This window comes from Spodoptera frugiperda, chromosome 23, assembly GCF_023101765.2.
Source record: "Spodoptera frugiperda isolate SF20-4 chromosome 23, AGI-APGP_CSIRO_Sfru_2.0, whole genome shotgun sequence".
In the NCBI taxonomy this organism is placed as follows: domain Eukaryota; kingdom Metazoa; phylum Arthropoda; class Insecta; order Lepidoptera; family Noctuidae; genus Spodoptera; species Spodoptera frugiperda.
In genome coordinates this window covers 7,641,689-7,668,485 of record NC_064234.1, presented here as the reverse complement: position 1 = coordinate 7,668,485, position 26,797 = coordinate 7,641,689, and the positions used below count along the sequence as shown (strand labels likewise).

General features: G+C 35.2%; 3 protein-coding genes across 3 annotated transcripts in view; 1 reads left to right on the top strand and 2 right to left on the bottom strand.

Annotated features, from left to right (window-relative positions):
• LOC118266728 (CAD protein) overlaps positions 1-5,184 on the top strand; it is a 32,710-nt gene extending 27,526 nt beyond the window's left edge. Inside the window, 5 exon segments of the mRNA XM_035580241.2 lie at positions 42-290; positions 420-2,177; positions 2,267-2,529; positions 2,531-2,627; positions 4,620-5,184. Coding sequence (XP_035436134.2) covers positions 42-290; positions 420-2,177; positions 2,267-2,529; positions 2,531-2,627; positions 4,620-4,826 — 2,574 coding nt within the window. The 3' untranslated portion in view covers positions 4,827-5,184.
• LOC118266725 (uncharacterized) lies at positions 5,173-11,531 on the bottom strand. The gene is made up of 4 exons (XM_035580238.2): positions 11,019-11,531; positions 8,397-8,683; positions 6,287-8,166; positions 5,173-6,103 (listed from the first exon to the last, which is right to left on the bottom strand). Exons 1-4 carry the CDS (start codon positions 11,339-11,341, stop codon positions 5,642-5,644), a joined length of 2,952 nt encoding a protein of 983 aa, XP_035436131.2. The 5' UTR covers positions 11,342-11,531; the 3' UTR covers positions 5,173-5,641.
• Positions 11,532-13,435: 1,904 nt separating this feature from the next.
• On the bottom strand, positions 13,436-26,373 carry LOC118267041 (uncharacterized). Its single transcript, XM_035580786.2, has 4 exons — positions 26,082-26,373; positions 17,787-17,861; positions 15,156-15,315; positions 13,436-14,038 (listed from the first exon to the last, which is right to left on the bottom strand). The coding sequence occupies exons 2-4, from the start codon at positions 17,827-17,829 to the stop codon at positions 13,882-13,884; spliced, it is 360 nt and encodes a 119-aa protein (XP_035436679.1). The 5' UTR covers positions 17,830-17,861; positions 26,082-26,373; the 3' UTR covers positions 13,436-13,881.
• Between the last annotated feature and the right edge of the window lie 424 nt (positions 26,374-26,797).

The window sequence follows — 26,797 nt, the reverse complement described above, 5'->3', positions numbered from 1 at the left end:
GTGAATAGTTTTTAATCGATTTCATTTCTATTTTCTGAAAGGTTGAAAGCGTCCAATGGACGTTTGACCATATAGGTGACCCTGAGGACGTGAGGTCTGACGGAGAACTGATGCATTTGGCTGATTTTATGGCAAGAAGAGAATTGGATCTAGTAATCAATCTACCCATGCGTGGAGGATCTCGTCGTGTGTCCTCATTCTCAACACATGGTTATCGTACTCGTCGACTAGCAGTAGATTACGCGGTACCCTTAGTGACTGATGTAAAATGTGCAAAATTATTAGTTCAGGTGGGTGAAGTTCATTAATTTTTTTATTTCGTTGTGTATTATTGGAATATTAATTTAATAAAATGTCATTATGAAATATTTCAAAATATTTTTTCAGAGATTATATGAGTATTTTTTTGTATTTTACAGGCTATGCATTTATGTGGCGGTGTTCCTGTAATGAAAACTCATACGGATTGTATGACGTCACGCAATATTATAAAGTTACCTGGTTTCATAGATGTACACGTACATGTTCGTGAGCCTGGAGCCACGTATAAAGAAGATTTTGCCAGTTGCACTGCAGCTGCTCTTGCTGGAGGAATTACAATGATATGTGCAATGCCGAATACTAATCCCCCAGTAATTGACCGCGCTTCTTACGATTATGCATCTGCATTGGCTCGCGTCAGTGCTCGGTGTGATTATGCGCTCTATATGGGGGCTTCGTCTAGTAACTGTGAAACGGTGTCTGAAATGGCGCCTCAAGCGGCTGCCTTAAAAATGTATTTGAATCAAACATACACTACTCTTACATTAGATGATATGACCATTTGGCAAAAGCATCTTCAAAATTGGCCCAAGAAAATGCCAGTTTGTTCTCATGCAGAGAAAGAAAAAACAGGAGCAGTAATTTTAATGGCCTCCTTACTTGACAGACCTATTCATATCTGCCACGTAGCTAGAAAAGAAGAAATTCTAATAATTAAATCCGCAAAAGAAAGAGGTCTAAAAGTAACATGTGAAGTATGTCCACATCATTTGTTCTTAAGTACAGCAGATATTAATGATATTGGAGAAGGCAGGGCTGAAGTGCGGCCAGTGTTATGCAGCCCGGAAGACCAAGCGGAACTTTGGAAAAATATAGACATCATCGACGTCTTTGCTACTGATCATGCTCCTCATAGTGTGGAAGAAAAAAATTCGGCTAAACCGCCACCAGGTTTTCCTGGATTAGAAACAATTTTACCATTACTTTTGAATGCAGTTCATGAAGGCCGTTTGACCATGGAGGATCTAATCAATAAATTCCACCGTAATCCTCGAAAAATATTCAACTTACCTGAACAACCGAATACTTATGTTGAAGTCGATATGGATTATGAATGGACGATTCCAAAAGCTATGGAATTTTCCAAATCTAAATGGACACCATTTGCAGGAATGCAAGTTTGTGGAGCAATTCATCGTGTAACTTTAAGAGGTGAGATTGCATACGTCGAGGGACAAGTTTTAGTGCCTCCTGGTTTTGGGCAGAACGTAAGAGACTGGCCTTCACCAAAAAAACAAACTTTAGTTACAATTGAAAAACCAGAGAAAGAGTTTAGTCGACCCAATTCTGCACTTGATGTGCACACGTCTGCAGAATTGAACAGAGTAAGTGACATTGATTTTGATCAAATCGACAACAGGCCTGAAGGACAGTCCAAGCCTAACGTCCACTTCAGTGAAATTGCAGCTGCTCGGTGTTTATCACCGTTACCTCCACAAACATCTAGACAAAGATGCGACAGTACGTCTAACTACAATCCCCCTACAACGGCGGCGTCTCAGCGACAACGTAGTGACCTTTTCGGTAAAAGCATACTGACTGTAGATTCTTTCAGTAAAGAAACTCTCAATGATGTATTCAATCTGGCGCAGTTCATGAAAACATGTGTTAACAAAGGCCGTTTCCTAGATGACATATTACGAGGGAAAGTGATGTCCTCGATATTTTATGAAGTCAGTACACGCACTAGTTGTAGTTTTGCAGCAGCAATGCAAAGATTAGGTGGATCTGTAATTCACACCGATGCGACGAGCTCGTCCGCAAAGAAGGGAGAAACATTAGAAGATAGTGTTGCGGTAATGGCTAGTTACTCTGATGTGGTGGTACTTCGCCATCCTGAACCCGGCGCAGTTGCGGTAAGCATTTGCCTAGCTTTATATTATAAAAAAAATGCCAAAAACAAGTAGATTTGATTTAAAAAATAAACTGTTTATTATTTTTACAGCGGGCTGCTCGTCATTGTCGTAAACCTATAATCAATGCAGGTGATGGCATTGGAGAACACCCTACACAGGCCTTACTGGATGTATTTACAATTCGTGAAGAAATTGGAACGGTTAACGGATTAACAATCACAATGGTTGGAGATCTGAAGAATGGACGTACTGTTCATTCTCTAGCACGTCTTTTAACTTTGTATCAAGTGCAACTACAGTATGTTAGCCCTAAGGGACTGGGCACTGTCGTTATGTTGCCTCTAAACCTAAATCAATGCAGTTTATGAAAGAAGACGGGCTGACACTCATGTTTTGTATATGACTCGAATCCAACGCGAAAGGTTCCAGAGTCAAGAGGAATATGAAAAGGTTATTTATTTATAATTTTACTTTACAGACATGGCCTTACTGGATGTTTTTACAATTCGTGAAGAAATTGGAACGGTTAACGGATTAACAATCACAATATAAAACATCACGCTATAACTATTAGGAGCGAAGAAATAAAGGAAAATGTGGACAAAACGGGGGAAATTATTAATTCTTGAGGGCTTCCGTTGCGTGCGCTGCGAAGATACGAAAATTATATGTATGAAAGAATTATTCCTCTTAAAATGATCTAAAAAAAGTCCGCGACAGTATATGTCTAACTTTTAGGATTAACTTACTAGAATCGTTTTTATGGTAAACAAACTGGGTCGAAATTAATGCATTATTTGTTAAGAGTTGTATTAACGAAAAAATATTAATCTTTATCGAAATAAATGTGTTGTTCATTAAGAGTATTTAATTGTGAACAAAATTGTCTTTGACATCATTAAACTTCAATAAACATCTTAGAAGATATTACAATTTTAAAATAACTCCGATATAAAATTCACCCGCGCCGCGTGATGTGCGAAACACGACGCTGCCAGGAGGAGAGCATTGTTTGCGAACGACGCGGAGCCTGGTGTAACTATACCTACTCAAAAAAATTATAGTCTTACTAACGAAGTTAGTTAGAAAACATTTTTTGATCATTGACCATCGAAAGCATTTGTTTACAGCGTAGAATGGCAAAAAAGCGGTTTACCACACGCCCACATTTTATTGTGGCTGTCTAACAAAGTACAGCCAGATTCTACGTATAGTTGGTATAGTGCAATAATATCGGCTGAAACATTTGACAAACAAAAAAAATCCAATTCTTCAATTTATTGTCATAAAAATATGATAGGGTATAAAAATATGGTCCTTAAGGATTTCATAACCTTGCGTCACCATATATGAAAGAAAACATTTTTTCTAGAAAATACTCTTTTTTTTTTTTGAGGGGTGAAAATCATCCGTTGGCTACTCCAGCCTTGGGTGAAGCGAGAAGGATTGTAAAAATCACCCCGTTCTGATTTGAGCCGGGGCCCCGGTAATCTTTTACGTTGTCTGCAGCACCGGATCGGGCATCAGCCCTACTGGGTCCCAGCTGTAGTGGCCTGGCTCTTTGAGGCACGCACAGAACGCGACGCACGGGTCTGGTTTTAATCGGGCGACGAGCTACTCTTGCTCGCCGTCCGCAGACCCGCGCTTACGGTGGCCGGGGATCGTCGAATATGAAAAGGTCCTCGACGCCCGGAGTGTCTTCTGCGGCGACTGGGGCGTGATGAGGATCGTTCCCTCACGCGCTCCGCCTCATCCTTAGCTAGCATGACTGTTTCGTAGAGGGGAGACAGCGTCCCTTTCCCCTTGCTCCGCACCTTGGCTGAACTAGAGCCGGACGCGAGAGGTCACAGTCGCCGATCACATCCCTAAGGACACGGCGGTGCTCAGCCCATGCAGGGCACACCGCTACTGTATGCTCCACCGTGTCCTCCGGGTGGTCCACGCAATGCCGACACCCGGGCGTTTCCTCCCGCCGAATTCGAAACAGGTACCAACCGAAACTTCCGTGTCCGGTAAATACATGCGTCAGGCGGTAGGTGAGGACGCCGTGACGCCTCTGCCACCTCTACCACTGCTATAACGCGTATGTATCGAGCCCATCTAAAAAGTACCCTAGGAATTTTATTTCTGAAACACAAACCGGGGTGGCGGTTACCCAACCTATAGGCGCAGGTTTCCGGAAAACAGTGGAAACACATATAGTATAGAAATGAGTGTGGATTATTCCTTATAATAATAGTCCAGTGCTATCACGAATTTTCAATGCACAAATTAACCGTGGGTAACAGTTATAATTTATGAAGCTGAGAAAGTTGTTTGCAAAAATAAATATAATGCCTAAAATAACTATTCCACGCGGACGAAGTCGCGGGCACAGCTAGTTACAAATAAGATTGTTTCGTTTGCAGATACAAATATTTTATTTTCGTGTTTGTTTTACAGACGCGCGGGTTGTTGGTAGTAACTCCGCAGTTGATGACTCGTGCTCGGAGGCGCATGGTGGTGATGCATCCACTGCCACGGGTCGACGAGATCTCGCCAGAATTCGACTCTGACCCTCGAGCCGCCTACTTTAGGCAAGCTGAGTACGGCATGTACGTTCGGATGGCTCTACTTTCCATGGTCGCCGGCGTCAATCCTCTGACGTAGTGTAATGGTGCTACTTATAACGCATGATATCATGATTATATTGTATCCTAATCAGCAGTAATTAATCTCTGAGTCAGCCATATTTTTCGGAAAATGAATTTCCGTTTGATACGTAATCAAAAGCTGAAGTTTATCTTAAATCTGAAGCTTTATGTTTGCCGACATTTTATGTTAATTAACAGTATCGGCGATTACGTTTCTCTATCTAACTACTTTGTGTCATGTGATACCAGATTCAACTTTATGATTACATTTTGCTAAGTATAATTGTATCGTAGTTAGTCTGGATAATACATATGAGAGACCCTTAGTTTAATATTTTGTATTGGATATAAATAAAAAGAAATTTAAGTGATAATCAGATACTTTATTTTTCTTACGTTACAAATCTTTATCTAAACAAAAAATATTATACATTGAATAATAAAAGTATTGAGTAAAACTGGCATATCATATCCACATTATTTTTCTTACTTACAATTATTAAATTATTACAACCAACAACGACACAAACAGTAAACACGAGATTCCATTTATTAACAAGACAACGTAACACCTTTTATTCCTCAAATGGGCAGACAGAGGTGCTTATATCACACGTATTCCATATACATATCAATTAATTAAGTAATAATAGCTAATTCTGGGAGTCATATAACAAATTAAATCTTTTCCATCAATCCTTAGACATCTTATTTAAAATTTATTTATTCTTCTCTTTTGACTTTTTTTAGAAAAAAAGAATCCGAGATAGTATTGATGGTTACAAAAAATACATCATAGATGGTCCTAATGTTATTTCTTTAAAAGTATGTTTATAACTTAGATTCCTCGCCATTCGTAAATTCATTTAGTTTCATGTGATCGTACGTTGAATTTTCAACGTGTACGTCGACAAAAGTAAATGCTGGTATACCAGGACTGTCAGCAGGAGAATCCGCGATGGTTTCAAACTTTGGTCGCTGTTTACGGTATCGTTGTGATTTATGACTACGTTTAATATCAGACCTCGGAGATAAAAAGCTTTGCTGTACCAGTTTTCTTTGACAGTCAACCAATTTTTCTCGAATGACTTTTTTATATTCTTTGGCTGTCGTATCACTACCCGGTTCTTCCGATAGCAATATGCAGAGTCGTTGAGCATGTTCCAAATATATTAGCGCCTGCCTAATTGCTTCGAATTTTTCACTGGATCGTGCCATTGCGATAAAGTGAGGAATGAAGAATTCGAGAACCAGACGTCGTCGAATCGGATCCAATTTGCTAGGTACTGTACACTGGAAAAGAAAGCGTTTTATTAACTTTTTGTTTAAACATAATTTTTTTGAGAAACAATTTGGTCACATACTTTATACTCTCAGGGATTACAAAATTGATTACAGAAGTGATATATAAAAAAAAAACGATGTAAACTATGATAAACTACAACTATAATTTTGAAATCAAAAGAACATAATTACCTGTTTCCATGCGTCTTTTGATTTTTTGTTTGTCTCCTTGGGTTTTTTCTTTTCTTCAGTCTTTTTATGTACCGCTTTAAGCCATTTATAATCTCTGTCATTAGCTTTAGCTGCTTCCCAAAATCCAGATTCAGTCTCGCTCTCTGAACTGTCTTCATACTTAGCGGGAGCGGGAACAACTTTAGGTATGTTTGGATTAATCAGACGCAAAGGATCCCTACAAGTTAATATTTGAAAGAGTCTTTGACATTGAAATTTAGGGTAAAATTCTCTCTTAGTGTATTTTATTTTTTTTAGTGCCTGTAGCATATATACCACAGGAGACTCGATAATCCTTGCTAAACTGTTTTGTTGTTCACGTAACAAGGGATACGGTATACTTGCAATTTCATTACAGGTGTCAATAAAATAATTTGGCATTCTTGATTTTGATAAATTCCCGTATAAATCTTTTAGGAATTCCAACAAAACTTCACCAAGTCGATCTTCTGGCCACCGTGCATAATTGTTTTCACATTTCCAAAACAGGTGATTCTTAATATGACTTGCATCTAATCCAATTTTAGCAGTTTCGTTTTCGATAAAAGCCTTGTGCAACGCCAAAGTAAATAAATAGCAACGGATATGAGAATGCGCTAGACAACTTTCTAGGTAGCGTTCTACTGCAGGAAATATTAATTTCCATTGCAAAGGTTGAATAGGATTTTGACCTCTTTTAATTCTATGCCCTATTGGTACCAATAAACATCCAAATCCTATAGCTTTGGTCACCTTCTCTTTGTCAGGCCATTGGTACCTGTTATTATTTCTCGGATTGAAAATGATTTTCCTCTCTCGTATAATCCACGGATTAGCTGCATTCGGCCAGGCAGCAAAAAGGGCAGGAAATATTTCATAACCAAATCGTGTGCCATTTCTAATAGTATCACAATAAATACTAGCACCTTGTGTTAACGCAGACTTGATTTCACTCGTAGTCAACCCTAATCCAGATCCCAGATTAATGATAAAATCATCAACAAAATTATTCATAAATCCCAAAGAGTTGAGGTAATACAATCTTTCGAATAAATTAGTGGGCTGGATTGCTTTGACATTATTGTCGTCATCTTCATCATCATCATCATCATCGCCCAAAATTTTAATATCCACGGGTGTCCAAGCTTCATCTGGTAATGCTCCTGACGTAAGCGACTGCTGAGATCTCAAACTGAGTTCTACTGTTCTAGGCGTTGCTGCCTCAGTTATGGTAGCATAACCATAATCTGATTCGTTTTCACTAAATTCAGTTTGCCTGCTACTAGTGGTTGACCTGTAACCCGAAGTTTCTGTATTATCGGTAAGATTGCCTTCTGAAACAGTTGAACGTATTTCGGATTTTGGGCGTCTTTTTATGTTCATAGTTGGCCCACTCAACCTTCTCTGATTTATTAAGCTTGTCTTTTGGGCAGATATTGAAACTTTATAGCTGTCATCTATTGCAAAGTTTTTATTTGTATCGTACGTATCGTCTTCTTCGGGTACAGAATCTTCTATAGTTCGGTGTCGAATGTTAGAAATATTACTCTTTGTTACTTGAACGCTGTACTGCTTTATCGGCCCACTGTATCTCCTACCTTCACCTCTAGTGTGATTTTTGATGTTTGTTATTTTAAGTTTAGTAGACAAGGGCATCTCTGTGTTCTCCATTTTAGGTCTAATTTCTTTTAATAAATCCTCGCCTTTACTAGCACTATATGGAAATTCATCGGAATAATTGGATTCTTTTGCAGAATCGGTATAAATGCTATCATCCGATTCTTCTTTATTAATATTAATAACATCATTTTCTTTGGGTAGAGTACTCTCGAGAACTTCTAATTTCTTCAATTTAATATATCCTAAAAACAAAAAACATTAAATCAACAAAATGTAAATCAGTATTGTTTAATTGTTTTATCATAATATACAGTACTTCTAGTTCTTTAACGAGGAATAATTTTAACTTTTAATTAAAAATAATATTTATTTATTATTAACTATACCAACCTACTACTGTACTTAATTAAGTTATAATATTAAAGGTATAGATGTAATGATTTGGTTCAGTAATAATATACAATTTCCATACCTGGGTCCATTCCATCCTCAATTCGTAACTTGTAGAAAGGTGCATCAAGAACTGCGCTGTAATCGGAAGTGTCCCCTGGCTCACTGGCTTCTACGTTGTCATATATAACAAAAAGTCTAGGAGCTTGTAAAGGCTGCTGTTTGCCTTTGCGTGTATATGTAACGTGTTCGTGAACGCACTCTTGCAATCGGTCAGCGAAAAACACATGTTTATTTTGTCGCACCATCGCTTCGTTGATCATCTGTTCACGTTCACTTATGGGGTTATTCTTGATTTGATGCATTTCCCTGGAAACAAATGTGGAATTAGTTCTATGTACTTTACGTCTTTGGCCACAGGACGCGGCTGCACCAGAGCGGAACTGCGTCTGGGTCCAACCGCGTAATTTTATGAAACAACGGCCAAATACAAGCGGCGGAATTAAATCGTCAGAAAGATCAATAATTTTCGAATTTATCTAGCAAATTTTCTAGAAATATGTTTGCTACTTGATGTAATAATCTGTTCATAGAAAATATAGTTTAGGACGTTTCGAAAAAACTATTAAATTTAACCTACTAGGAAACTGGTCTATTAGGGTTTAAGAACAATTAACTTATAAAACGATCATAACATTAGCGTAATAGCAACGACGATAGAAATAAATACTTGCAAAATTCGTAATCATTCAATTTGTTCACAAAACAGTTTGGGAAAAATATAATCTATAAATACAGTACGGAGATCACTCATGTGACTTAAATGAAACTACGAGTGTAACACAGAAGCATAATACAACTAAATATTTCAACAAAAACCGAAAATTAAAAAAAAAATATTTTTAAATAAAAATAAATAATTAAATTAATTAGGTATTAAAAAGAGCGTTCAAATTAGCTCAAAGAGAATAATGCGCTTTTAGGCTAATCTACTGGGCCTATGTCATTCAATTTTCGAATAACTTGATTCGATTAACTAAGATGATAACAAATATGTCGTTTAAATAAAGTCATAAGAGGTTTCTCAATTAATTCAATTCATTAAAATTTCAATTACTGTTCGTTAGTCTCGCTAAAACTCGAGAATGGCTGCACCGATTTGGCAAATTTTAGTCTTGAATTGTTTGTGTAAGTTCAGGGAAGGTTCAAAAGGTGAGAAAATAATGTTTGAAGCGATACGTGGTTTGCTGGGCCAGCTAGTCACTTATAGTTATTAAAGCTCAGACGCACGCCATCGAAGAGAAAATTTCGCGGACATCCTTTGTTTTTCTGCATGTCTCGCGCGTGTATTTCCTTTGGAAGGCGTCGGGGACCATCGGGGAATATCGTGCGGCCAAAACGGCGCCGGCGGCCGCTGGCTCTCGCGTTACATATTTTTATTTATTGTTGGAATTACTGACGCGTTTCATTATTATTTACATACAATTACAATAACCAGGGAGTAAGAATATTTTCAACCTTGTTGGTAGATTATTAAATATTTTACTGAAATACATCTAACGAATGAACATTATCTGAAAGATAGGCACTTAGGGACTTTCCTCTTTAGCTGATAAAGATATTCATGACAAAATTTAGCCTTAACTTATTCGTAAATGAAACAGAAGGACGCACACAGTGACCCACAAAACGGATTATATATTATGTACTTATGTCAAACAATCAATCTTGTGTATTATACATCTATACTGGTGTATGTTCGACACGTTACGTTAAGTAGGCATACAATATCTTGTAATAATACTTTCATACTACATCTCACTATCCAAAAATATTATTTTTCTTAAGCTTCAACTGCCATCAGAAAACTATTGAAGGCAAATCTTCTGCTAAAGTAAGTAACCGGTGACCTACGTGGCAATTAACTCCTTGTTTTAATTCACTTCAAATAGTACAATCTGATAATTACATAAAATATTTTTATTATAAAATATGTATATTTTAATTATTTCGAAATATGAACAATATTTCATTCATTTTTTTATTAGCGAAACGATGTAAATACGGTATTTTCCAACTAGTCAAATTTAATACTTTTATCGAAATGTCTAAAACGATCCTTGACCTTCGAAACGAATCTTTCTATGAATTTTGTAGGAGATCGCTCTTATGACGTCACATTTTTTTACATCAAATAGCATATTTATTTCTTAAAAATTTGCTAGAAAAATTCAGAAAATAATTATATCGTCAAATTAATAATAAATTATAACAATTTTGCGATACTGTAGTTACTGAAAAGTCAAAATAATTTATTTTTGAAACTACACAATAATTATCCATGTAAGTATGATTAATCGTATACGACGAACTTGTCTCTTTGGTAACTAATTTGAATCTACAATTAATGCAAAGATTGTATCTAAGATTTCGTATTCCACTTAATTAAAAAAAGCATGAAAAAAATTATTTATCGCGAAATTTCAATCTGTGCAATGCCGATTAGTAATTATCGTATTATAATTTATAACAACTTCTTGGATAATTATAATGTATATAGATATGGTAAGTATAAGGACACATTAATATTTCTTATCGCTCATGACTGATTTTGATTGAGTTCTGTGAATGTGATTAAAATTGAAGACAAGAAACTGTCAATTAATTTGGTATACCTATTGTGGATAGAGGATATTCAACTTACCTTTCATAGTTTTCAAAAAACTGTATTGAAAGAAGGATGTTGTTCAAAAGAAACACGTCGCTTTTAGTACGCAGCTCCTCGCGCATTCGGTCCAGAGCCTCTTCATCATAAGAGCGCAGATGGAGCGCCGGTGCCGGAGCCGGGCCAGCCGCGGCCGGCGGCGCCGCCTGCAAGTGTGGCGGCAGCGGCTGCTTGTGCTCGCCATCTCTTCTGTCCGAAATATCTACCTTGTTGACTCTTTTATTATCTATCCGGCGTTTTTCATATTCAAAAAACGAAGATGGTTCCTTTGTTTTCTCCTTTTTTGATTTACAGTTCCCCATTGGTAATATCCACTTAATAAACTCAGGCAATATTTACACGACTGTTTGGAATATTAAAAAATCACTTTCGCGCACATTTCGATTGACATAATAGTATCGGTTTTTTTCCAATTACTATTTCCTAGTGCTCCGTGTTTACGTTTGTTCAGGTAAACAATCCGCGCAGAACTGACAAAGTGATTCTCACCAATGGTACTGTAAAGTCTATCCTTATCAGGCACCAATAATGATTGGTATACTTATCGTACTTAATTGATTAGAGCTGCAATGTTATGCATGGAATGTGGCGATGTCACCTGGGGTCCACGGAGCCGGTCTCACATTATGCGTTCGTGCCACTGAAAAACCATTCAATAAGAAAAACTGCATTCTTTGTACTATACACGTTATTTATTACGTAGGTAATTTGAAGCATTTGTTACAGAAATTGCATGATGTCGTGCAATTTCTATCACTTTTTAAACACACACTCACATATTATAGTAGGTATGTGACCGGCATAACGCAATTCGATCATTTTTGTTATTGTTTTACAGGGTTGTGTGAACTTGAGGGGAGGAATACTAAACTCTCCGAAAACTTAAGACTTGTACACGTACTTGTACTTATACTCGTGGTAGTACTAGTATTTGGAGTAGCATGCAATGTAGGTAGGTTCTCATTAAAGCTTATTGATTTTATTTTCACATCTTGGTAAGGATGCTTACAGACCTAAGATCTTTCGGACCAAACCCTAACCTTACCTTAGTTATGAAAATATTGATGAATAAAGGCTTGGTTTCTATATCTATACATATAATAATAACTACCTATGTTATTGATTTTGGCAATTAACACAGAGTGCGTCCCGAGTCTGCGGCTCGGAGCAGAAGTCTGATACTTCTCTCGCTTTATTCAGGGAGGAGCGGAAACAGTCATTCGATGATTTTTCCGCCTCAAAAAAAATCATTTCTCATCGGAAGGCTTCGATTTTTCCTGATAAAAGGTGTAATGTTATTTGCAAGTCGAATCAATCCTAGACTTTGCACAAATCGATTCTGTATTCGATACCTGTAGGCGGCAAATTATTTTATATTCACGATCGAATTGAAAAAAATACTACCTAATGAAATTATAGGTTCCTTTAACATGAGAAATGGCATTTTGCGCAGCATTATAACAGGTAACTGGCTGTTAAGTAAAATAAATCAATAAAAGCATTTTGGTGTAAGATTTTTTTCAAAATGATGGACTGAAACGAATATCGGGTTCGATTCCGGCACGGAGCAACTTTTTGTGTGATCGACAAACTGTTGTTACTGGTCTGGGTGTCATGTGTATGTGAACTTGTATGTAAGTAAACGCATCCACGACGCAAGAGAAAATCCTAATGTGGAGTAACTTTTTACGAAATAAAAAAGAAACAAAAAAAACTTATATGTTTTGATTTTGTCATTATATTCTGGTAACTGGTAGACCGTAGTCCATATAATTATGTCGACATCTACGAATGGTTTAGATATAGAGCATTATTAAACAAAAACAAATTGACTGGTTACAAAATGTCTGGATGCAATACATATACCAAATAGATGAAACGCGCCGATATCAATCCAAATTCTAAAGATTTTTATCCAGATATTATCGCGGCTACTGTTATCAACAATCATTAAAAAATATGATTTAATTATGATTGTCATTTGTCAAAGTACCGAATGTTTTTCAAAAGGCAGGTAGTTGTGTTGTTTTTAATAAAACAATTCAATTTGGGTGGCTGAATAACCAAGATCATTTCTGCGTTGACTATTGAGGCACTCCCCTCAAAGTCTTATCCTTTCACGTAGATTTAAAAAAAAAAAAAACAATAAATACCTCATTATTTTTAAGTAACGGTTATCCAACTAGAGCTGGGAATACTTACGTATTTAAATATAGATTCAAATTCAGAAAGCTCTGAGAGTTTCTAATTAAAACTTCAATTTATTATACCTACTCTTACTCAATTTTATTAAACTAACACAGTAAAAAAACCTTAAACTATTTAACAATTAATAGTCAAATAATATCTATTTAGGTACTTATTCGACTTCTTTGCTAGTAAATAATACATTGAAATGTTTTTATATAATAATTTAATAATTATATCACAATATAATAAATGTGTAAAATTCTTTAAAAATATAATAATTATCTATTTGCCTACGAGCTGGGATCAAGTCCCAAAGAACAATAAGATTCAATTGATTCGCCTACTTATAAATTACTATGTACATGAAGGTTACATACTTTGGCCCATTGAACATATACCAACAATAAACACATCTTACGAATTATATTACAATGAAAGTAAACAATGTACTTAAAATAAAATAGAAGTGATCTAGTTTTATAGACTGAAAAGTACCAATAAAAAAAAACTAAGTATTGGAAATTATTTACTGAATTTACATTCGTAGTTCAAACAAGGTTTAGATGGTATCATTAATTTATACAACTAACAATGCAATAACAATAAAGAAGTAGTTGATAAGGTATATGTAGGTGTTCTGTACGTGGCAGTGTCAAGGTATATGCCGCAGGACCTCTGCCGGTGGCTCGCTCATGCCCGACTCCTCCATGTTGTTGGCTATGCTCGCGTCGTCCTCCTCAACAGTTGTGTTCACTCGTCTACTGGCCTTCATCCGCTTTGCTTCCCCCATTTTCTTCTCTAGTAGTCTCCTGAAATATACATTCAATCTTAATTTTTATCAACTTCAAGGTTTTCTACACGTGTCCTTAGTCAGGTTGATGTAAAAATCGACAAAGCAGAAATCGGTTGGTCGACCAATATTTAGCTGATATCAACGGCCTTGGTCGGGAGTGCATTATCCAGGTCGGCCTCGACCGTCCGGAATGCTTTTGAGTGACGCAAGCACCGACCAAGGAAACGGTCGTCTGTCGGTCCTAGCCGTTAAAAAGGGATTTCAATGTATCCCCCTGATTATATTAAGCCGGATACAATTTCTGGCGATATCTATTCTGAGAAAGTACAACATTCAACAACATGCAGAATTAAAGAGATTAATATAATTCATAATCTACCATTAATCCGATATTTGTACTTTTTGTTCGAATAAATAACAATAAATAAACATTTAAGACTACTACAATTTATTATTGCAAGGATTATATGCATTTAATTGTTCTTGTGATATAGAATAATCGTTAAGTATTTCCACATATCGGATGGATTCTTGGTAACTAATCGTCAGGCATGCAATTGGCCGCAGTGCAAATTTTAGTTGTTATCAGCGATGGTATTGTAACGAGTACGAAACCAAGTTTAAGACATTACATATCAATCCAACAGACAACTTGTGACGTAACTATATCAATCACACACCAAGAAATTAATATGTTTACGAAGGTATATAGGAATAAAAATAATCGCGACATTTTTATAATACAACCAATCTTGTCAACATTGCGGGTATGAGATACGTACTTATCAGTCGAGCAGATGGGAAGTTTAAGGTGGTAGTCGTATTATAAACACTATACAGTTGTCTCACGATGACTGGCGTGAGAGGGATGAATAATAAATAATTGAATGGTATCGGAAACCCGGTATCGAAAATAATACTGAAAAACAGCAGCTGGGCTAAACCTGACACATTGATATCTGGTTCATTAACATAATGTGTCTATTTTATCTTATTGTTCTTTTTAGGCTTTGTTTTAAATTACCGGTAATCCATTAATCGTGGAAAACTAAAGGACATGGATATTTACTCAAAAAAATATTCAAAGACGAATTTAGACGAGTTACTCTGTACGAAAAAAATCCTGTACTTACTGCTGTCTACAATCAATGAGAACTCCCAAGAGGAACACAGCGAGGATTGCGATGAGCATCACTACGGTCATGCCCACTATCGTGGTCACCGTGAGGGCAGGCAACTCCTCCGTGATCATGGACACTGTGAGGTTTGGATCCGACGTCGACTCCACCACATCTGCAATGAATTCAAATTCTTTAATAATCACGTTTCTTAATTAATCACTCTATAATAACCTAGGCATATACTCCCTATTGCCGTTTTACACAGTACTACATGCATACTTAGGCAATAGCCACTCAACCTTATGCAAAAAAGAATATCAATGCAACAGATCTTATTGATAAGATGTGTATTTCATCAAATTATCCAGAATTTTGTAATTTATAAATAAGTTTTGTAAATGTCTTGACACAGAATGTGAAATGTTTTTGAGTACGGTACAGATTTTCCGTCATCAGTTACGATTGTATGAGTTTAAAGTGACATTGAGTACGTATTATACGTAAGCATGAGTCATTATTTATTTAAAAAAAATCCGATTGCCAATAAACCTACATCATAAAAACCCAAAACATAATTATAGGTATATAGGTGATATCTATAAACCTCTTGTATAAATGCCGGTATATAAGAGAAATAGAAAACACATTGTGTCTCGTGTGGATCCGCGTTCCGGCACTCGAAAGGTTAATGAAAGGAAGATTGTCAACCTTATTGGTACTTGGAACCTTTGTCGTGATTACAAATATATTAACAGTAATTAGCAATGACACCTATGCCTTTGATCACAACAACATAATATTAGTATTTTGTTAATTTAATGAACAAACGCACTCAACAAACCCTGTTCTACAATAAGCTGTTCTTAAACTATGAAAGATTGATTTCCTAACTTAACTGTATTTCCTGAGCTATGCGCTACCTAACAGGTTCACTGGGACTCCGGCTCAAAGACCAGGAATAGGAACGGAGTGATTTTTAATAGTCTGACATTAAGCCATTGGATGATTTTCCCTCTTAAAAAATATCTGTACTTATGTAATAATATTGCAATTAACAACCACTTCGGTGTCATATTCAGTCAAAGTTTGAAGTATATAAACTACACGTAGAAGTATGTTCAAATATGTACGTACTTAATTACCTAATATTAATATTTCGATATTTGTATTCTAATTATTTCTAATCCTGAAATTACTTGATAAAAAATAGGTAAATCATGACGTATTATAAGGCGAATTCATTCATTAGTGTAAACGCTTGGTTTGATAACAGAACTAAAATAGATTTCAGACATCAATATAAATATTGATTGAGAAATGATTAGTTTTAGAAATTATAGAATTGCTAATTCTATGCACGTCATCGAGCAACTAATCAAGATATTATATTAGAAACGGAAATTAATGACCGATATAGAACTTAAAATATTTATATCTAATAAAAATAAAACTAATGAAAGACGTCACTGTATAATCACATGAAATTAGTGTAACAAAAGTCCAAACTAACAAAGAACAAAATAACCGTAAGTAATATGAATCACATTTCGTCAAATGAGTAAGCGAGTAGTTTGAGGCATAAATTGGCATCTAAAATTTCTCTTTGTGTTTGTATACCGACGTCGTAACGCAAGGTTACTCAATAAAATCTCACTGTCTCATTGGGGAAGTACCTCCAACTTACAGAAGGCTACAATAGGTAGCAGCTTATCTTGTTTCGATTACGACGTATGTCGTAGATATTGTTTAAAAAAAATCTAAACCAAAATGTTAATCCTTGACGTATATGGTAACTGCTTTCTAATAAATCTTGGAGTGACTGAAGACTTGATTGATAGAACTAATGTTTTCCCATAATATTAAATCTTTAGCAAAGTTTAAAAATATTTTAGCACAACAGTAAGGCAGCACCCTACGATATTTAACTATAGTAACTAAGTATTTAGCCGATTGTTAAATCACAATTTGAAGTAAATTTGGACTCACCCAGCCGATTCGTGAAATAACATGTCATTATAAAAATAGTATTATTATACCTATCTTGGTTTTTTTCTTCAACAACAATTTTCAATTGCGATAAAACTGTTTACCGGAATTAATGAGGTAGTGTTTGGGCCATTCTAGATAAAACTTTAATTAGATAGTGTATTGTTTTCTAATTGTAGGTACCTATAAACACCTTACCGTGACAAGCCTCGTGCACTCGCACAGTCCTAATTGAACATAATTGTTCAATACAATAATAAAAACACAGGGACGAGATTCAGAGCTAATGCTCGGAAGTTACAAACGTGATCAGTTTTTAAAGAAGCAATTATTTATATTTGATAGATAAATCTATATGAGAGCACTAGATACACATGCTATCTCAGCTTTGGACATACATTAAGTCACATTAAATCATAATCCATCCAATCACAATAATGACTGACAATAGCAAACTCCTAAAGCTATGACTAGTTAGTAGGTACCTACTTAAAGAAAAACTGTCAACAGTATGCTCAAATTGGCGACCTACTAATTTATAATTCCTACAGCGTCTACTGGGGTATAGTGTAAGCCATGCCCTCACCTTACGTGGGATGCTTTGTTCTATTCGATGGTGACAATATTAATACAGACACTAATAAAATTTTAATTTACCTTCTTCCGGCCAACTGATTGCCTTGTCTCCAGACGACTCCATGTTGTTTCACTTGTTGTCTGTCGCCCAATCAACTGCAAAACAAAATAAACATGTACATATTACAATCTGTTGGATTTTTTTACACAGATAAACAAACCATAAACAGTGCATAATCAATAGATCTGCGTTGTAAACTACGAGTAATGACAAAAGGTATATTGAACTGTTATATCAATTAGTAATATAATTTAAATATGAGTAATTTTAGAAAAAATGTCCCCGTCCTTGCCATACGTCCTTGCTTTTCACAATCTATATCAATATCATAATGACCTAATACTTACACGAATTTTACACGCAATTTCGTTATTGCTACTTATTATTTACAGATCATATGCGTACCAAGATCTAGTAGTCTACCTAATTTAGTGGTCAGTTAGGTATATTTTACAGACCCATGAAATGGTGCGAACTTTGTACTGTACCGTATTTTGTACCTACAATTTGCAAATTCCATCTCGATGATTACAAATCATTATCAAGCATTGATAAAGCGATTCTATTTAAAATGGATGGTTTCGATATTACAGTGATATTCATCATGCTATACAGGTTTAGAAAACAATTCCAAGAAGCAAAAAAACTGATATGACGTAAATCAATTATGATCATCGATAAAATCATTTGGATATTTAAGTCAAAATTTCATATAAATTACATGTACCTAGTAGCAAAGATTGTTAATCGATGCCGCTATCAGATATTCGGATCTCTGATTAGGGAATGTAACAAGGAGCCGCCCGTGACATTGTCCGATGAACCAATACAGTATCGAGTTCAAAACCCGAGTCCGTGAGTAAAATATTGTGTTTAGCGATTACATACATTAGTCTAATGGTCGCCACCAATCAAACTAATTAAAAGTCTGGTGATAACATTAGCCACTTCCACCGATAACGTAATAAAATTAGTAACTACTGGATACGATCAAAATTATAATAGGGGACGTTTTGATAAGTTGGTTTATACATTATTACCTATGTCCTAATGACCGCAAGGTCGAACACTGAGCATGGATAAATTATATTAATATTTACCACCACCTAATGAATATACTAGGTCGAACCTATCCATGATGATACTGCCTTGAAATTATGTATGAGTCGTAACAATGCGAGAATGCACGATCTACGCTCAAGACCAGTCATCATCAAGTCCAACTTATTGCACAGAATTTGCGTCAGTAGTGCAATACTCAAATCATTGTTGTTGACGTTGTCCAATGTGACAGCTGAACTACACATAAAAGTCACGTACGACAGTAGTATGACTGTAGCATTATCTTTGTATTTATCGATGCACAATCAAATTCTTTCGAACTCTATAACGCGAATAGTTTTTTATTCAATGCCACTGAAATTGGCGTCAATAGACCTGAAACGAACATTCTATACATTTCTTTGTACCAAGCGATGATTATTTATATGAATATTTTGCCTTCTAAGGATGTATGTCAGAGTCTTCATTATGAGTCACACTATAACTCTATTATGTACTATATGTATATATTATATGTAAATAGTATATCTAATTCTGATACATGCTTCGGTCTGATTACGTTACACACGTTATTTAAATATATATTGGTATATAGTTGTGAAGTAGTATATTCATTTTGCAACCTCAGCTTTTTCTCGTATTGATTCCATGCAATACTGGTTTATCAGTGCAAGTCACCTAAATTCGGCTATATGAAAATGCCTAAAAGGACATCAAGCCCACCTTTGTATGGCGTTTGGGCATAATAAAGAACATGAACATAAATAAAAATACTGTACTCATTTTGTTGACTTTCCAATGTGACAGCTGAGCTACACAGTACAAGTCAGTACGACACGACGTATATGATGTAGCATTATCTTTGTATTTATCGATGCACAATCAAATTCTTTCGAACTCTATAGTTATTTATTTAATGCCAATGAAATTGGCGTCAATAGTCCTGAAACCAATTTTCAACAATAAATCGTATGATATATGAATATTTTGCCTTCTAAATGTATGCACTTGTTTGAGTAACGCTGCAACTCTTTTGTACTTTGTTATTTTAGTAACCAATCTCTATTCTGATACAGCTTCGGTCTGATTACGTTACACACGCAAAATGTATCAAAGTCTGAAAGTACTTCATTTTGCAATTCATTATTTCTCGTTTGATTACAATATTTTATCAGTCAAGTTATACCTATATGATGGAGAAAATTTTATAAAACGCTTAATAACACGTAACAGCAAGTATTTTTTTTATAAATTATACCTTTTTGTGAGTGGAAATTCTTCAAATCCTGATGAAGCAGGCGGCGGGAAGAAGTGTTAGTATGAGACTCTTAGGCCTCGGCCTCGAATTTTACGGGCAGCGGGGCGGCGGCGGCGGCGCGGGGAGCGTTGCCAGGCGGCGGACCCGTTCTCGAAACTAGCGGGCAGATCGAGCGGCACTACAGCGGTGTAGTGTTGTCTTCGTGGTTGTGTTGTCGAGATATTTGTTTTTATTAGCGAACGAAATCTTTTTGATTCAAATTTATTCCTAACGCTCGATTTACTGTGGGCAAAAGAAGAAGACCTACTATAGGGCAAGGAAAATAAATGGCGAGTTTTATCGTCGTCATGAAGAACAGAGACAAAATCCCGACAAATTCTACGACTACACTAGAATGAGTGTAGAAACTTTTGACTATATTCTTGAAACTATCAAAAGTGATTTCAGTTTTTGCTTTAGTCTTCAATATTCAGTTCGTTTTTTATTTCTTCCCATAATTGGTTAATTTTTCTTCTATTTTTATGGTTCACAAAACTGTTGTCATGGCAGTGTCACCAATAATAACAATAATCAATTACCGAAACTGATTTTATTCTTGCATTTCCGAGGATTATTTATGATTTACACTCCCGAATAGAAATCAAAATTCATTAAATATTATTATTACAATTATTTGTGCAACGCGGGCGGTCAATACAGGTGTTCAAAACTCTAGCCCATTTTGGTTGATGTCCTTTAATAACACGCAATTTTTTTAAACATGCCGCTCCGCCGCCGCTGTTTTCGAAAACCGGTCCATTTGATTATACCATAAGATCCTGAAGCAGGCGGCGGGAAGAAGTGTTAGTGTGGGACTCTTAACCCCGTTTCAACTCCTGACACGTACTGATTATGTTATATGATTACTAACTACTCATCACGTATGAGTCATGCACATTTTTGACGCAGGGCCGTATCGGGCATTATAATTATTCGGTGAGTTTTGTAACTCGTCAGCTTCTATGCAACTGTATATTACTGGGAATTCTAGGCAGATGACTAGCAGTTGGTATAATAATGTCAACGAGTAATTCTGAAGCAATTTGTAAAAAAAATGAAACCAATGCAATATTCTCCATTTCTAGTAGCTATTTACTGACGTCATTATGCTATTTTTTCTTGAGCTTGCATGTTTGTTTTTATTTTTATTGCAATTTTATTACTATTATTTCTTCGTTGCTGTAATGATCTAGGAGATTCTTTAGAAAATCAGTTATTATCTTTATAGTTGATAATGGTACCCAGTATAATAATATACGAAGAATGAGACTCATGACTTACAGGACTACAGACAGAAAGTCAACGTGCTAAATAAAAAAAGACCCACAGGATATCATGAAGCAAAACCGTCGCCTCTATGTTCTTCTTACTTTTTCTCTATAACTTCTTTTCCAACCGTTCACGAAGGTAGACTTAACTTGCTTATATTGAAAGTATGGAGATAATATCAGGCTTTGTTCATTTCATACATTGAACTGAATACAGACTCCATCACTATTGTTTGGTGTTTTGTTTTTCCTGCCTTATCTACCTAAATCTAATACTTACTTATTGATAACATTCGGAAGTATTAGGCAGCGTCCATTAGATACGAGTAAATAAATCACTTTCTGAATGGCTTTATTATCAACAGACTTAAATGGAATTGAATTTATGTTTATAATCTTTCTTATAAATAAAGAGTATTTTATCAAAATAATAAGAAGTGCTATTTCTTTACTAGGAAATGCTACTTAATTTTATCACAATACAAAAACATAAAATCTTTCCTGTTTCAATTTACATAATGTCACGCTAGTCTTCTATTGGTGTAAACCTGTGGGTCCATATAATGAAAAATACGCTACAAGACTACACCCCTGTACTATAAATATCACCGTTAACTGAGAGGATCGACTGATTTCAATAATCCAAAGGTCACTATTTTTATGAGAGAATGAAAAAGTCTGACTGTGACACCACAAAAAAAGTAATAGTAAGTAGTCCCTAACTTAATAAAAATTATAAAATATCTGAAAAAATCAAACATAAAAAATCGACGCCAAATTAACTCAAAAACGTAGTCAGACTTATCGCAAAACATTCAAATTCGTTACGTCATTGTCAGTGGAAAATTAATTGAAATTATCTTCATATAGGTATAGCTGCATCCTTTTATTTAAAAACTCATAAGCAAGTACTTGATGTATGTAATCACTTATTTACTTGTTATGTTTTAAAACATTCGGTATTGCACGCAATCCATAAGAATTAATCAAATCACTAATCTTATACCGCTAGTTTAAAGTGGCTACTTCAGTTACTTAATTTTCCGATATCCCTAATCTAAATTAACAGCAATTAGGTACGGCTAGGTAATTTAATTATACTGTACAATACTTAATTGGCTAATTATTGGATTAATTTAATTTAAAACAATATTCAGTAGCCGTTTTCACCGTAATCCAGATTATCTGTAGAATACCTATCTTTATCTATACACCGAGAAAAAGATAGGTATTCTACAATACACTCAGACTTGATTTCAATTTAGTTACATGGAACTAATAACACAACTGGTGAATAGTGAGTATAACATTGTATATCTGTACATCTACGGCGATCCCCTTCGGGGTTTAAAAATAGTATTTTACAATATAACTAATATCATACTTTCTAAGGAAAGGCTTAAAATTTTACTTGGAAATTATATGTATAAATAGATATTGCATAAATAATAAATTCATAAAAATCGCTAAATTCCTTGTTATGCTAAGCGTGTTTATCGAAAGTTAAGCTATTTAATCGTGTTGTCTTCCTGATAATTTACTTTTAATAAACATAAATATAAATATGACGACGCATCATAAAGTTTCAAAGAATTGAGAGGCTGATAGTGAGTAATCTTTAACAAGAATTGGGAAGATGGAATAACTACACGTATACACTTTTACGGCCGGGAATTCCAAACGATGCCTGGCACTGTTTTAAGATCAATTCGAGTCATCTGTTACTTGTTAATTTACAATGAAGATTGGCGTAACCATGATGTATCGCAGATGACCCAGCAAGCGTACATCAAATGGCCAAAGATCACCCGGTAACGCCCCTCCTCTCCCTATCCCGAGAAATCAATTAGTTTAGGCGGTCGATGCTCTGTAACTAGAAACTAACCGGTCTGGAATCTAGTACTATTACCATATCCACTCTAGGCTTTAAAACCTGTAGAAAAAGTACCGTTATACTTGAACATGATACTCCTGCTAAACAAGGATCCTATTAATAAATGTATGCTTTCGTTGGAATTTTGCTTTTCTTCGTATGTGTTTAGATATTTAGCTTCTAGAAAACGTGCGTATATTGCTTAAAGTGAATTTGTAATATTCTGAGAAAGTGACTAAGTATTGGATTAGGTATATGAATTTGTTCATACATTGTACGAACGACGATGAATATAATTGTAGGTTCTGAGATACAAGGAGGAAAGAAAAGGTGGACTTTAAACTACGGTTGATATATTTACTTATACTGTTTCAATATTTTCAACCAAGTCACAAATGATTCATCTTTAGAAAACATTTTTGGTGTTCTTTGTAAAATATAAAATTAATTAAAGTATGTTATACAATGCAGCAATTAAGGTCATGTGACAATATTAATTTTAGTATCTAATTATATCTGAAGTTATCTATTAGAATGCGATAAAAGTTAATCGGTTCACAATTAAATTTGTTTACTAAAAATCCCTTCATTGCCTGGAAGCAGCTTATCTCTTCCGCTTTTGTACCGTTCACATGTTATACCGATGAGTCATTGCCATGCCATTCGTCTTACGTGGTAGTCAGTACGGAAGCAATTAAGTAATGTAGGACTTTGATTTAAAAAATTGTCATTATACATATTTCAAAGTTCCATTTAGTTGTTGTCATTTCATTTTGGTTTGTTCATTACTAAGTGGAAAGATAAAAATTTACTATTAGGTATATTATATACTAATACATAGACCTAATTACTGGTACTATATGAAGGAATTGTTTTGATACTGCTTTCTATGTAATGGAAAAGGATGAATGAGAAAGTTTGACTTACAATGGACTAGTAATAAACTGTGGATATTGGATATTTATAATTTGACCCTACTTATCACATGGGACATATGAAACAAGGTCATGAATCATCATCATGGTCATCAGGTAATGATAAAAGGGACATAAATGTGGCCATAGAATTACCTTCTAACATGATGTTATGTTATTACTTCAATGACAATTAATTCTGTTTGATAATCAAATCCCGAAATGATACCGGTACCGGTACTCATACCCAATGCCTACTGACATAATATGTATACCAAACACTCGAAACATGAAATTCAATAATATCGGTAATTATGAAAACACATTCACGTTTTGAAGCATTGTTATAGAGTTATCGGTGTTAGTTTCAATAAAATTTGTTTTCACACATTGTACCTACTTACTTAGGTATATGACGTACCATATTTCTATATATATGGCAGTGTTCTAGTATTGTTACATGTATAAGTATTATTAAGTACTCATTTACCTTAACCCCTTTTGTTTTAAACGTAAGCGTATCACTGCATGCCTAAATATCTTTAGGGTTCCTTACTTCACACAGAAAAGCCTTACCACTGATAAGGGCTGCCAAGAGAACCAGTTTAAAACCATATATTCAAATTGGCATTAAAAAATATCGTAAGTAGTTATTTCCTGTTGGACATTGGAAATTTTAAATAATATACTTATTATATTAATAAAGTTTGTAGTATCTGGTATTTGCATTTGATCTCATACTTTGCAGTTGTAATTCATAACCAACAAACTACTTTGAAAAGCAATGTAATTGTGTCTTAAATATGATAACTTTATAATAGAACAGACACGTATTGTTTGAAGGAAGGTATTTATTTCAACATACTTCAATGTAGCTTAGATTACATTGCGTCCTTATTCATGTGTTATTTTTGTATAGAAAGATATATGAAAGAATAGTTCTATATCAGTGTTATAGTTTAATCTTTCTAGATTTAATAATAAAAATGCTTCAACCTATGGCATTATTGTATAGTAAAAAGGACTAACAAGTCATACAAAGTTACAAAATCACCTGACAATACAAAACTGCATTACCTGAAGAATAAAAGACCCACGTTGTAATAACAATAGGATTCCTCGGCTTTACTTGTTGCTTGTAACCATGAGTACAATAATGTATTGTATGTATCATTCATTCCGTACAGAACCGTCTGTCCTCAGGTACATAGATATTTATGTATTGGATAGGTATGTGTACTTAATGTACTCATAATAAAACTGTATGGAGTAGGTCTGTAGGTCTTTGTAAAGTAAATTTAATCAGTTTAATACAGAAGCCATAAAGATATTTAAAGTAGGGAAAGATAAGCCATATACAGCCTCTAGCCAAAAGATAAGACATGCTAACTATTGCGCATGTACTTATATACTGGCAAGGTTACGATGTTACGATATTCATTTTTGAAAAAATAACCGTTGATGTACCGGATGGAAGGACATCGACCAAGGTTTAGTAACGGGATCATTGTTAGGGAAGTGGGTCAAGTACTCGAGAGTCGCAGGCGCAGCCGTGAGTACTGACGGACTTTCCTATTTTACGACCTGCTCATCACTGTTCACTGTATCGGATTGATTGTATCGCCACAACATCTTGAAGGATAACTTCTTTAACATCAACATGTTAATATCAAACAAGTTATATCTTCGTCTTCGTTTAATCAATAACATTTGTATATTACAACTATATATCCTTTCTCTCTCACACATTATGTTATTAGAAAAAGACAAAACATGGATTTCAGTTGAGTACAAATTCGGACGGACCAAACATTTGATCAACCTTCAATCGGTTGGTATTTTCCGCCAATACACTAAGCAAGAACGTAAAAAATACAAACGGCGGTTAGGTTTCCACTTACATAAACACGCAGCGCGGACAACTTGGTCCTTTCACTTTGAATAAAATAACTAGTTTAGCTTTACTCGATTGTACACACTAAATACTTTGGCACTGTTTGTGGATGGTATCACTATTTTGTTTATGTTCGAAATGGGCACGATGGTGCGCGCGTCAGAGTGGTGTTGGCGCATGCGCAGCGCTCCACGGCGCGTCTCTCACTGTGGTGTCGGTAACAGCGAGATCACTTCACTATAATGTCTTGTGACAAAACCTCCTGCTAGACAATAGTCCGGCCGCCGCCGTAACGAGCTGTTATTGCATCGGCTGCTATTGTGTCGCAGGGGAACATCAACACTCATTTGTGTGTTATAAAAACAATAATATCATATCAACGTATTTCTCGTAAACCGCCCCCTATTACGCTCGTTTACGCCAGATATATAATTAAAGCAGACATTCAACGAATAGATAAAAAATGTGTCTATTTACATGAACACGCAGACATTGGTATCAATACCCTGCTTATATGTCACGTGAACAATTAGCGAACGGACTAGAAAAGTTGATTAAAAAGAAACGTAATGAAGAGCAGACTGCGTTTGTAATAATTATGAAATAAAAATATATTACATAAGTTGGCACCTAGTTTCTTAAAGATTGATTTGTTCTCATGTTTCCTGATATTGGTTCAGTCCGTGAATAATTTGCTTTCATACACCTAAGTGAACGCACGGC

What these genes read in the sequence shown, in the direction of transcription:
- LOC118266725 (XM_035580238.2), bottom strand. Translation starts at nt 11,341, where the DNA reads ATGGGGAACTGTAAATCAAAAAAGGAGAAAACAAAGGAACCATCTTCG. An exon ending in TTTTTTGAAAACTATGAAAG is followed by an intron (nt 8,684 to 11,018) that starts GTAAGTTGAATA and finishes ATTTGTTTCCAG; the next exon opens with GGAAATGCATCAAATCAAGA. An exon ending in TGAGGATGGAATGGACCCAG is followed by an intron (nt 8,167 to 8,396) that starts GTATGGAAATTG and finishes TTTTGTTTTTAG; the next exon opens with GATATATTAAATTGAAGAAA.
- LOC118267041 (XM_035580786.2), bottom strand. Translation starts at nt 17,829, where the DNA reads ATGGAGTCGTCTGGAGACAAGGCAATCAGTTGGCCGGAAGAAG. An exon ending in AATCAGTTGGCCGGAAGAAG is followed by an intron (nt 15,316 to 17,786) that starts GTAAATTAAAAT and finishes AATTCATTGCAG; the next exon opens with ATGTGGTGGAGTCGACGTCG. An exon ending in CTCATTGATTGTAGACAGCA is followed by an intron (nt 14,039 to 15,155) that starts GTAAGTACAGGA and finishes TGTATATTTCAG; the next exon opens with GAGACTACTAGAGAAGAAAA.